Genomic DNA, 13,990 nt, shown 5'->3' on the forward strand with positions numbered 1-13,990 from the left:
TTCCTAACTTAGTGTGACATAAGCATTGGCAGCCAGGAAAGGAGGAAGGGTGTAGATTCTGCAGTTATGCAAAATTATATTATTAACTTTAGATATGTCTTTTGATAAATACAGAGAAATTGAGGATTCACTTCTCATCTGAAGTTTCAAATGGAAACATTAGTCTTATAGTCTTATCTGCCAATATTACAACGATTCTGTTGTTCTTAGAAATTTTCTTTCTCTTCTCTTCCGTTTTGATGAGGTCTTCCATATCATGATTTACAACAAACAACAAATGATCTTTCTTGGACTGGTTTCTTCTCAATAACTACCAGCATGATGCTAAATTTAAGCAAACAGGGGAAATTAAACTTTCATTCTGAACAGGTGAAAATTTTCTCTGAATGTTGATGACGTTTCCTCAGGAGAAAACCTTCCTACCACTGCCCAGCATGCACTCTCTCTATTCCAGAGACATCTGTTGTGATAGTATCTTACTAGATCATGAAGAAAAACAAAGAGGCATTTCTGCAAAAGGAATTTATACGTTATAGTGTGCGGAGTTTAGACCCTTTAGCTAAATTTTAAAACAGCTTGAACTGTTTGGGGTGTGTTAAGATACATGAAACAGTGGCTGGGGAAACACAGGATTTGATTCTGTGAGTTGTAAGATCATGGAGAAACTTTAAAATATGTATTATGACACTAAAAAATACATGTTTTTTAAAAAGAACACCAAACAACTGCCAGTTTTAGTATCTGAAATTTACTGCTTTTCCTGAGATGAAGAAATCTAGACCAGAGATTCATTCTCTTACTCTTTTTTTCTTCCAATTTTATAAATTTTCCAAAATTTAGCTTATTTTCCTGTGAGCAGCTCCATCACAAAGTGGATCACTCCCAACCACAGCAATATTGGCCAGCTTTCTTTTCATATGTCAAAGGTCTCTATATACTGTGCACATCTATAAATGAATACTAAATATGTGCTACTCGAGTATCCTGACAGTTTTCAGTGATTAAAGTAGAGTATTACATGTTAGTGACTGTTGGTCTCTACTTGTAATGTAGAAGGATATGCTGTGCAACCTTTAGAAAATCAGTCAGGGTTTACCTGCTTACCTCCTGGTTTTCAAGATGACCTAAAAAGGACTTGAGTAGGTTTTAGTGCTTTCTAATTCTGAAAAAACACTTCAGACTTTGGTTGTTTTCCCGGCTTTTATCTTTTTTCTTTTTTTTTTTTTTTTTAAACTATCAAAAACATCAGCTGTATTTTTTCTTGTTTCTGTCAGAAAAACCCTGCTTAGGCCTTTTAATTGTATACAGTAAGAGCTTTACTTGGAGGCATATAACCTTAACTAGTATGACTATTGATGTATTTGTCAAAGTTGAATGAATATTTAAAGAAGCTGATGGAAGGGAGGTGGGATACAGAAAGATAGGAAACAGGATTACAAAGTGAAGCAAAAATACATTTCCTTCCCTGTTGCTCACTTGTGATATGCTTATTTTACCAAGTCTGATACTCAGCATCTTTCTAGATAAGCAGATATCTCATCTTTCATGTAACTAAAAAACAGCGAGAAAAAAGCTTTTGTCTATAATTTTATTTTTGAAAGAAAACTTTGGTGTATAGTTGTGTATCTCAAAGAAATGTGTGTGTGGGAAGGCATAACAGTACACACTGATTTCCCATTTTCACCTTCAAATATGACAACCAACATTTTGACTTGATTTATTTTCTACCTTTGTTTATGCATCCAGGCAGAAAGTCTAATGAAGACAGTACCAGAATACAAAGAAAGAGTTGGTCCTTGTGTTACCCTGATATAGGTAAAGTGCTTGGGAGTTTTTTGAAAGCCTGTATTTAAACAGGTGGTATTCTTACTAAAAAATACTTTTCTACTAGAAAGATGGCTCTCTTTTATCTAGGTCTTTAAGAGGAAGTACCTGCGACACTATCTATTTAGACTGCTCTTGTTAGACTTTTATTTTTAGATTTCCCCTTCCCCCTCTCAAAACACATGAGAGAACTTAAAGGCAACCTCACTGTTTTAGACAACTACTATGATGTTTGGGAAGTCCTGATACATCGGTCTGTAGTGTTGTAGTTCTGCTTTTATCGTATCGTATAACGCATAACTTCTGAAAGATCGTACTTTTATTTTTTAGGGCACATATAACCAAATTGAAATAGGCAAAGCTGCAAATGCACAGTGAATGAACTGAGATCTTTTTTTCCATCCCCCAGTTTGCCCCCAAATTCCACTGCTGAGTCTCTCCCAGCAGACACTAAAACCAGTCAAGGAACTGCTTATAGAAACAGCAGATTTCAAAGCAGGTAGGGTGAGATACAGCTACAGAAAATATATGTCTGTAGATCTCATCAGATGGTAGAGCTGTGCTGCTGGGGGGATGAATAATGTAGCAGTGCTCCTTATTTAAGTGAGATTTATTTCAGAATAAATAGAAGTACAGTGTTCCCTATGAAAAAGAGTAAAACAGCAGAGGAGAGGACTGATTCTCCCCCATCTTCTGAACACAAAGATGTGAGTATTATTAACTGATCTCTCAGGCAGATGTTTGACTGCAACTGGGCCCTTAATACTCCAGAATGAACAAAGCCCACAACAGATTGTTTAGGATTTTTGGTTCGTATTTTTACTTCTGTTTGTAAGTTAACTCATGCGTTCTACAAAAACAAACTGAAATGTTTATAAACTGTTAAGAGTTGTGTTCTTTAAATAATAACTAGGAACTCAAAAATATTTTACTTCTAATAAGTAACCTTTTTCAGTCTCATATCAATCATTTTTTAAAATTTTTGTTAGCTGATGTGCAGTCACCAGCCTGTGATCACTAACAGCAGTCAGCTAGCTGCTTTAGCCTACAGACTTCTGTGTGGGGTTTCCCCTTTGTACACCAAAATTTTTTGTAAACAGCTTTAATGGTTGAACTGGAAAACTCACTGGGGGCAAGATGCTAATGTGAAAAATCAATCTGAATTATATTAGACAGTAGGACATACTGGTTTGAAACGCATTTCCTACTATGATTTGTTGCTTCATTGATCTGGCAGGTTACATGTGTGCTAAATACATGTAAGTAACATTTCGAAATTGATCTTCTGTGGTGTATCAGAAACTTTCTCTATTTTGTTCCATTCTCACCCTGTTGTAAGCTTTAACAGGAAACTGCAACTTAAACATCAATGGTTATGTTTCCATTCTTTGCAACTGTTTCTCAGCACAGTGCTCATTAGAAGTGTTTGTTAAGTACCAACTGGAATGTCCTATTTCAGATCTAATGCTATTTTGTCCATTTTCTTTGATGTAGTGAAATAAATAACCTTAGGATCCCTCATGCATGTACCTTTCTGGTACAGTGACTTGTGTAAACAGTCACCTGAACTTAAAAACCTTTATATGTTCATTTTAGTTCTATCTGAAGAAGCACAAAGATGTTCAGTTCTCATTACAGATGGAAACAAGCTGGGCAATATAACTGCGAACCTGAAACAGAATCAGGAATGCGCTAGTATTTAAGTACCATTGTGTAAAGTAAGATGCTATTTGTTTGTACTACTTAGAAACAGGGTGAATTTTATATGGAAAGAAGTGCCATAATAATATATGTTGATTAAGATGACAGAAGATACTTTCAGATGCTATTCCAAATCTTTCCATAAAAAGATAGGGCTGTGTAGGAGAAAGAAATGTAACTAAAATATTATTTCCCAACTCTATAGTATAACTACAGTGCTTCCAAAAGCTTGTTTTGATATAACAAGTTGGTGTGAATCAGGAAATCTGGCGATTCTGCCTGACCTCTCCCTTTGTAAGCACAGCTCAAGGTGTTAATGGTGTGCACACAGACCTGCTCTTCAGGCAGAATCCCCATGGCCCTCGCTCCCCTCATCTTAGGCTCTGGCAGGGCTGGTGAGTGGGTAAAGTTCACCAATACCTGAGAATCTGCTGTGAGTATTAAATGAGTATCATGAATATACATAATTTATAGCAAATTGTTCCCCAGAGCACACATTATACTCATTAACTCAGGCTTCAATGGTAAATGAGCAGAGCAGTCCTTCTTCTTATTCCTGAAATCTGTTATTTCACTTTTATAAAGGAAGATTTATGTAATCAGATTTTCCCCTGAATACCGTAAACAATGATGTGACACAGATGCTTGTTGTCATTAATGAGAAGGGATTGCTTTCAAAGTTATCTTGAGACTAGAGCATAAATGAGAGCTTCAGTTATGAGTAGGATGATTCTGGGAATTTCTGCTTTTTCCAGATGTAGTGGCGCAGCACAGCCAGTGGCTCTTGAGTTCCTGGGAGCTCGCCTGAGCCCACACACGGGCCAGTCTGCATCCCACGGAGCTACATCTTGTCTAGCAGGTACCTGCTGAGTGCTCCAGATTTCCAGCTTGGAGTGTGGGGGAAAGAACATCCCTGAGATGAGCATCACTGGATTACTCGGAGACTGACGGGCAGTCACCCACCAGCACCACTCCTAAATGGAGCGGTGGGACACTGGGGTATGGTGGCCATCTCTGATCCCCAACCTACTCCGAGCCTCCCCTGCCTTGGCTCTCCTGCCGCGCTGCAGCCTGGCTGCTCTCCCCTAGCCAAAGGTTTTGGCATGTGAGTCAGGAACACGCACAGTGCCTGTCTTACATGAGTGTCTCTCTATTTCACCAGTCATCTTTGTGTACTAAATCTACTCATGTATTGCACAGGAGCTTACATCAGGGACAGGTACACTGTCATTTAAAAACATTACTCTGAAAACTGAGATGTAATTGTTCATGGGCTAAGGTCATGTAGACTGTTGCATCTGCAATTTGGTTCCTAGAAGTGCTAGGCAGTTCTTCTGAGCTTAACATCTGCCCTTTATATTTTGTTGTCTTGGCAACAGCGCAAACTATCTCCTTGTGACTAATCCGTTTTGCTTTTCTCCATCTAGGTTTTAAGCAGGAGAATGAACCATAGACATAGTTTCCCCTCTCTTTCTCCCACTGCCTCCAAACATTTTCTCTCCTCATCCCTTTCCAGAGCCGCAGCTGGTGGGAGCAGCAGTTCTGTAGGAAGATGGACAGAGAATTTAACCTTAGCAAGTGACTGCACTCCCATCGAAAAGCACAGCAACAAAAGGCTGTTCTGCTATAAAAATGAATCCAATTTACTGACTAGAGAAGTAATAATAATGTAAGAAGTAAACATGAAGGATTTTAACCTAAAATGCTGACCCTGCTTTTAATATAATACGTGCATTTATACCACCTTAATGTCAAGAAGTGATGTTTCAATGAAAACAAGAAATATACAGAAAAGCAAATTGCTGAGAGTTAGCAGTAACCTCAGCTGCTTAGCTAAGTTTCTCAGCACTCTTTTCAAGTGCTTATAACTTTGTCAAACTGCATGTTTCCTGGTCAATGTTTCTTTTTGCCTCAAGATAATTTTGGAAATGTCAGCAGTCTGAGCAGAAATGCCACATTCATAGTTATTTCTCTAATGGTGAGAGAATAGGGATGGTTCCTGTGGCCTAAAAGCAAGGGTGCCAGGCAGACCCATCTTCCTGCTAAGACTTCTCCTCTTTGCCCTGCACAGTGCCTAAGATTGCCCAGAGCTTTGTATTGCAAGTATGAGGCAGCAAGTTGTCATTTCTTCCACTACTTCCATTGTTATCTTCATGGAGCAACTAAGATGTTTAAATAAAGATGTTTCAGGTGAAGCTCAGAATAGAACATTTTCTCCATTTTATAACAAAAATGAATGTCAGGGAGATCTTTCAGATGGGGTGTGCGCTTGGTTGTGGTGCTGGTAACTCGTAGGCATAATCCCCTCCAGATTCAGTGACAGCACCAGGAATCTTGATCCTAATGAGTCCTTTGCTGTCTAGCAAACAGCTGCACGAGCCCTCTGTGAAGTGTGCATTGATTCCTCTTCTAAGCCTGCTCTTCAGTAACGACCTAGCTGTATTTCTAATCAAACATTAATCCCTCATTTTGTCTTTTGTCAAGAACTACAGATTGCTTTTGAATGGCTCTTGTGTGTTCTCTAATTTTAATTATTTTATTATTGCTATTGTCATAGTACTTAGGAACCTATACCATAGCTCAACATACTACCCCACATACTTTGTGATAAATGGTGGTTTCCAGCATTATCTAGTTTGAAATATTACTTAATATTGCAACATAATTTGGCTCAAAATAATGAACAATGTTGCACTCGGATCACGTATTGAGGTTGAACAGCTTTGTGTGTGTGTGTGTGGTATAGAGGGGAAGGAAGAGGAGTGAACTGTGAAATTTCAAAGAAGTGCTTGCGCTAGAGAGCAAAGCAGAGATAAAGGTGGGCTCATGGTAACTAACCTTCAGAGAAAATCAAACCAGTGCTGTTCGCAGAGTCACCAGAAGTTAAAAGATGTTTACAATTGCAGCTTCGTCTCCTATTTAGGAACCCTGTCTTCCTCCAGCAAAGTCAGTGAAAAATCTCGCTAGTTTTACAGTGTCCCTTTCTCTAGGTGGTATGTTGGGACAAAAGGGACCATGGCACTGTACTGTGTACATCAGTCACCCTTCTCTGGTGTTGTCTCAGGGAACTGAGTCACAACTGGTCACAAACTGGCTCAAATTGCAAGAGTTTGGTATTTGCAAGTGCATCCAGCTGTGGGTGGGGATCCAAATGCCCAGGTCCAAACTTCTCATATATTCAGCAATAAAATACGATCAGTGATGCATTAAAAAAATTAGACCCACAATTACATGATTTGCGTACTCAAATTTAAGGACGTTACAGCAGAATACTATCCATGCGGTGTCATGTACAGTTCATAGTCCATTAATAATACTTGACAGTTAATAACAAGGATAGGATGTCAGCTGATTACTATAGCATTTTTTCCTGATGTACTTACCTAACCAATAAATAAATAATTTTAACAGCCGAAGCTCAGGACACTGCTTGTGCAGCCCTATAGAACATGCAGCCCATACTTTGGCTGAAAATGCATTTATCATCTAGGTTGTAAAAATTAGAAGTTGTAACATAATATTTTACACAAAAATCCATATAGTTTCAGTTATTTGCCTTATCCAAAATAATAATAAAAACCAAAACCCCACTGGTTCAGTCTGGTCCTACTCCAGCCTCTAGAAATTATTTTAGAAGTCAGAATAGACTATGGGTGATAGGTCATAAGAAATCAGGAAGAGCTCTAATAGTGAAAGTATCTGCTGGTTCACATGTGTATTTTGAAACCAAATGAGTAGCTTTTTATCTAAATACAGGTTATCTGCTGTCTTGATATAATGGAGAAAGGCCAGCATTATTAGTGATGGAGAGAGCTGTTTTATTTTTTTGCTCAGCTGGAAACATTTTACTGCAAAGCTCAAGACTGAGATCCTTTTTAAGAAGTGCTATAATTCCAGCATCACACATGTCCTCTCAAGAAGTTCATAATGCTTTAGACTGCAGATCTCTGCAACCCAAGGGAGCAGAGAGACCGTGCTGCTTGAGAAAGCTTGCTACGTCAGGGCCTTACAGTGCTACATGGTGATAGAGAAAACAAGTTGGCGCATGTTGCAATGTGGTGTTTCTTTTCAGAGCCAGCAATCAAGTGAAATGATGATTTAGGCTACTCCACACGGACCTTTACTGTTGCTTTATCTAGAGAAGGAAAAGACCAGCTCTGGTACTGGCTCTGCTGCTGCTGTAACTACTATATGGTGACCGTAATCCAGCTGTACAGATGTCATGGGGATGCCTGAGCATTTTGGCTTGTTCTGGAATTGTGACTCAGATCCTTGCTATCTGAGAAACCACTTAATCAGAACTCACTTAAAACTCCCCTTCTCTGTCTTTTCTGGAATAAGCCTCCTTTGCTTTGTGCTCTTTGGGAAGCACATCATAACATAATTTCCAAACACACCAGGATTTAAAGAAAATTATTTTCATTCTGGCTGTGTCACAATGGCTATTATGTAAACTCATGCGTGTGTGCCCAAGGCCCGATTACTTGTCTCAGTATGCCAAATTTCACAGAGCATGCAGAGCTGCCACTTCAAGTTTTGGTAAAAATTTTAGAATAAAAGAAATGGTCTGAAGAGAAGGAACAGTGAGAGACTTTAATTTTGTAGAGCCTGTATGTAAATATATACCAGTCCTTCTCCATGTGCACATTGTGATGGTATAATCAAAAATGAACAATCTTTTAAGCCAAGAATACGCCAATGCAACTGCTTGTTTCAGTGCCCTGAAATGCTCTTTCCACATGTATGTTACTGTGGGAGAATTCCTTTAGGAAGGGGATATGGCTCTGTCTCAGCCCTACTATGGCAAAGTATGCCAAGACTACGACAGAAGTAACTCTTCTGCTGTTAACCCCAAAAGCAGTTAAGTAAATTTGGTGTTTGAGCAACACCAAAATTATGGATCGTGCTGCTACACAAACCAGAAAAGAAACAAAAAGCAACATTAAGTTACATGAGACTGCTTGCATAACACCGGAAGAAAAAGTGGTAGTGATGGAAATACTGGCACATTTTTAAGAGGCCACCATTAGGGATAAAGAATAGAAAGACACACAGCCATAAAGAGAACAAAATAATTGGCTAGGTCATGCTAAGATTTTCCAGACCAGTGTGTGTATACATGTGTGTATATATGTATATCAAAATAAGAACATGTTTTGCAAGCAATATATTTGCCATTTACTTATGGAAAACACCATCAAAGAAGAGGAAAAAACCCCAAACTTTCATAAAAACTCAGATGTATATCTGTTTTATGCAGAAGACAGATAGATGTCAGGAAGTAGGTGACTAATGAAGTGGAACTCTGAGAATCCTTGCCTTAGATAAACAATTAGTAGAGAAACATTCAGCTAATCAAAATAAATATCATTTTGCAGAAGCCTAATGGAAAATCCTTTAAGCCATTCATAACAAATAATCCAGGCTAAGCATAAAATAGCAAGTATGCTAATGATTTACAGGGGTTCCTTTTTCAGGGTGCTGCTTTAAGCCCCAAGTATGCGTTTTTATTCCACAGTTAAATACCTGTATGTGTCTGAAAGGTGGTAATTACATTTGTAATAAACATGAACATCCATAAGCACTATAGAGTCTTATTTTTAAGAGCTCAGTGCAACACAGATCCACACAGAGCTAAGAAGTCACAGCACTTGTATCTGAGCAGTGTGCATTAAAATGTGAATTGCTGTTCCACAGAGTAACTGACAGTGGAATTATTATTCTGAATTATCTTGTTGAAAGCTTGGTTGTCCCATAGCTGCTTGGAGTCTACAGCAACTAGGACAGCTCTGAGCTGTGTGCAGGAACAAGCTGTGTTCAACAGGTTGGGCACTACTTTAGAAACCAGTAATAGTATCCAGTTTGTCATCTGAAGTAACGACCCACCTGTAGCAACTTCCTGATTCTTTTCAGGTTGTGTATCAAGAGAAGATTCTTCTCCTGTGAAACCCGGTCCAGCTGTTCATCCACTTGTATTAGCAAATTCTGTAAAAGGATCGTTGCCATCGCTTCATTGTTAGATGCAGCCTCCCTAAAGAATCAATGAATGAGAACCACGCGTGTTTAAAATGTCGTAAGAAGTGACAATCTGTCTGCACAGAAAATTATAATCCATTCAGAAATCTAGGCAGCAAAAAAGGACTTTAAATATATGGTGACTTGCATATAGTTAGAGGTTTGTGAGTAACTGATTTTATGATCATTTATTTTCACATAGATATGCTGCTATAAAGACAGGGTGAGGATGTTCTTAGCACAGGCTATGGAGGCAGCCTGAGGGGAGACAACCAGGGTTTTCTAGTCTCTGGTGCAGTGAATATTTAAATATTTTTAGCCCAGTTCTCAGAGGAAATGGGGCTTATGCATACTGTCCCTCTCTGTCAGTCACACGGATGTAATTTCTGAATTTGCTGCCCAGTTTCAGACAAAGTTGACAGTGGGCTCAAAGTCCAAAAGATAGTATGTTCTTACAAATCTCACAGAAAACTGGCAAGTTGGTAGAGGGGAGGAATCTAAATTAGTGCCTCCGCTGAGGAAAATGGCAGTAATAACTTGCTCCAGGAGGTAACAGCCAGATGGCCAGTCAGCAGATATGTATCTTCACCCCAGGCACCAGATGAGCCTTCGCCTGGCCAAACTATTTGGGGATACAGGAAGACACTGAAGCTACTGTTGAAGGGTATGTAGGGGACAAAGGATGCAAACACACACAAAAACAGGCTTTACTGGTTCTGCTGTTTATGGAACAGCTTGGTACGTGAAGGACAATAACATTAGCAAGCAAACTGCAGGAAGACAGACTTTGGACTGCATGGCATCCTTGTCCTTGGGATATTCTCTCTCCTTGCCCCCCCAAATCTGCCCTGCTAAGTCTGGTGAAAAGGAGATTTTAATGTTTACCATGTTCCTACAGCCCCATAAACCACTGAGCTATACACTGTAAAGGAAAGATTCTATTCCTTAGCAGGTTTTTTTGTTTGTTTTACAATAGTCCTCCAATAGTCTTGCGGATTTATCTTGAAAAATGGAGATGTTTCTTCCTGGTGTGACTAATATAAACTTTTTTTTGGCATTTAGTTCTGAATTTTCTTAAGAGAATTATCCAGTGAACTTGATCCAAATTTGTGCATAAATTCACCTTCTAGAAAACAGTTCCTACAAACAGCTGGCTTTTCCCCCAAAATTATATATCCAGATAGCTTTAAGTGCAGTATGGGACAAGTGAAAAATTTTATGCTGCAAAAGGTAAATGTATAATATATCCAATGAAAACTAACATGCATTATTTTTTTTCTATGAAAAACGTGTAATACCATTAATTGGTTAGACCATTTTTATTGGATTTTGTTTAAGAGTAAGTTCAAATGAAACCTCACCTCCAGACATTTCTTTAAATTTAAATTTTGGCAGTTCAATGGGCTAAATCCATAAGTAGTGAAATATCATCTTTGGAGTGCGAGTGCCTCCACAGTTCACAAATGAGCACCCTAAAATCTGCCAGATAACAAAAGAATTGTTCATGACTGAAATCATATGAGAGGGAATAAATTTAATCCTACCAATCTTGGCTTTCTATCCATTGTGCTAGTAGGTGCCGGATTTCCATGGGGAAGTTATCATCATAGAACTGGTCTACCTGCTCCAAAAACTTTATTTCCAGTTGTTGAACTTGACTCCATTGGGACATACTGCAAAAGAAAAGATTAAACATGTTTGCCACTGAAAGGTGAATATGAATTAATAATCCAAAGTGCATAAATACTTATTTTCATTGTTGTTCTTATTATATACTTTAATGTTCCTGTTTTATTCTGTCTTTCAAACCAGACAGTACTTGACTAAAGTTAGTCAGTTAAAGGGAAGATGGAGAAAAGTGAGCAAGACCATTAAAAGAAGTTCTAGCTCTTAGACTTGATTGAGCACCTCTGCCAATTTCCTTCCTTAATGGAAATGTTTTAGGATACTGTATGATGCTTCTAAAGCAGGGAGATTTACACAGCATCTCTCATCAAGAGAAATAGCTTAGGATTGTACTTTTCAAATCCAGGTAAAACAATTTTTATGGAAGAGTAGTAGAAAAACAACTCTCTTTTTAGTGAATTCATACCACTCAAATTTTTCCTAAAGCCATAATGATTGTATGTTATTGTGCTGTTCCTAGAGCCCCACATCTTCTGTTTGGACAGTACTGTTTGTTTTATATTCTAAATTGTTTATCTAGTACATCTTTTCCATTTTTAATTACCATAGAATTCTGAGATTTGATGTTACAGAAAGAAAAAAGAGTTGAGAAGCGTAAAGTCATATGAAAACTGTAAGAGAAGCAAGAGTAGCATCACCCAACGACAGGCTCTGAAATTCTTACTGAAAAAAAACCTATCCCAAGTAAGTTTTGGATGTTTACTGACATACTGGAGTTAGAAGCTTGGTTGTTCCAGTTTTAGGTGGGCTGAATTAATACCTGCCCCTTTCCATGGACTAAAGAGATTGTTTTGGGTGAGCAGGCTCTCTACGTAGACACCTCAGCCTGAGCGACTCTCTCTCCCCTTAGGACAACATTACCTTCCTGATACTGGCCCTCTAGGGTTGCACCACATCGTCATTAATCCCACTGGTGAAACCACCATTTTCATTGTGACTTTTTCAGTGCGGGAAAGACTAAAGATAAAACATTGCCCCAGGGTAGGCTATGCCAGGCTGTAGAGGGTTGAGAACAGGTGGTGACAGATGAGCAGAGGAGAGGGGTGCTCTAGGGCCTGCGCCCTCGGATCTCAGTCCTGCAGTGGGCTTGGCCCACACCCTGATCCCATACTAGAGGTTGCCGTCCCTTTCTTTAGGACATTTGTTTGTGTTAACAAACTACATAAAATCTAGTCGTGGGCTAAAGATTGCACTGCAGTAGGTCAACATACTACATGTTTGAACATTTTTGATAGAAATTTTTCCTGAACAAAGATGAGATTTCATAAAAATGGATGTTTTTATAGAATGTAGATTTTTTTATAAGCAGCTTTTCTGCTTCTAATTCTGAATCATAGTTTCAGAATGTCAACAGTTTGAAGTAGAGAATACATCATGCCTTTGATGCTGTGGTCTTTCATTTTGCATTTTCTTAAGTCAGAGGGGAAAAAAAAAAAAAAAATGAAGTATGTCAAGGTGTAACGGAGTCCTGAGTACTTACTCATGCAAAAGTAAAAGTGACAGGTTTTAGTTTCTCCTTAACAAAAGCTGGATGGGATGATTCTGTGTGTGGTATGAAAGACACTATATAACGTCAGTGGAAATGTGCCCAGTGACATTTCCCTCCTCTTTGTTACTTTCATTCAGAGATGAAAAAGTATTGCCTAAACAATTACTTTGTTTCTTTATGTTGTGGAGAAGGAGTAAAGCACAGGAGTGTTTCACTGTCTTTGTTTCCATACCAACAGTCACACAGAATCACAGACCTTATTTCTTGAGATACATCCAAGAACCAAGTCACCACACATTAGTAACTCAATACTCAGAAAAAAAAAAAATAACATTTGTAAGCCTGTTCACTCTCAGTGGGCCTTCTAATTGCAATTTCTGGTGAATTCTGGTGATTATGATATCCCAAAAAGATTAGTAAGAAAACTTAATATTATTATCTAAAGAAAAGGAAGATTTTGTCCAGGCTGCAACCCCCGCAGGCCTTCCCTGTGCCGTGCAGGGATGCTCGCACGCATAAACGCTTGCAAGGCACGCGGGTACAGCGCGTAAACGGGCTTTTGGGCACACATCTTCGCTTTGCGCAAAAGGAGTCGCACGAAAAGCTAAAAAGCTGGGAGAGTTGCAGTTTATCCCGGGTGGCCCCGGAGGCAGCTGGCAGAAGCGGGCGATGCACATGAAGGCCCAAGGCGAGTACCGCACCGTCGGCAGCGCGGCTGCTCGACCCGCCCCCTCCATGCTCATCAAACGCTGTTGCTTTCGTCTCCCTGACGGTGCCGCGCTCGCCCCGCGGTACGTGGATGCCCCCCGGCCTTCCCCCGCGCCCGGCCCTGCCGCAGGACGGCCCGGGCTCCCCCGCTCCCCTCCCCGGGGCGCCCCACTTGCCTGCGCCAGCGGGTCCCGGCCGAGCCCTGCTGCCGGCGGCGGCTCCCTCCCTCCCTGTCGCCGGCGGTGGCTCCGCTTTATGCGCTGCCCGCCCCCGGGCTGCCGGCAGCGGCCTTCCTGTGCGTCAGCCGGGCCCGGGCGCCGGGGCTGCGCCCAGCGCCTCAGACCCCCACACGAACGGCCCCACCGCCGCAGGGCACTTGTGCTTCAGGTGGTGCGGAGAAACAGAGGTCTTGGCCAGCAGCTGGGACAGTTCAGAGGAGGAGGGAGGTTTTTAAGTCTCCTGACGATAAATGAACATTAAAATCTTTCCAGTCCGGGCCCGGGCAGGGGGCCTGGGCCCGCCGTGCCGGGGGGAGCGGAGAGGCGCTTTCCCGCGCGCTCCCTGCTA

At 40.2% G+C, this 13,990-nt stretch overlaps 1 protein-coding gene across 2 annotated transcripts in view; it reads right to left on the bottom strand.

The window, feature by feature from the left end:
• The window catches only part of STAT4 (signal transducer and activator of transcription 4), a 42,521-nt gene extending 28,854 nt beyond the window's left edge, over positions 1–13,667 (bottom strand). For both annotated transcript variants that reach the window (XM_074872730.1, XM_074872729.1), the window contains exons 1-3: positions 13,600–13,667; positions 11,085–11,213; positions 9,412–9,556 (exon numbers count right to left, since the gene is read on the bottom strand). In XM_074872730.1, coding sequence (XP_074728831.1) covers positions 9,412–9,556; positions 11,085–11,212 — 273 coding nt within the window. In that variant the 5' untranslated portion in view covers position 11,213; positions 13,600–13,667. The remainder of the gene's footprint in view (positions 1–9,411; positions 9,557–11,084; positions 11,214–13,599) is intronic.
• Positions 13,668–13,990: the final 323 nt, after the last annotated feature.

Source organism: Strix uralensis, chromosome 6 (genome assembly GCF_047716275.1).
Source record: "Strix uralensis isolate ZFMK-TIS-50842 chromosome 6, bStrUra1, whole genome shotgun sequence".
Classification (NCBI taxonomy): Eukaryota; Metazoa; Chordata; class Aves; order Strigiformes; family Strigidae; genus Strix; species Strix uralensis.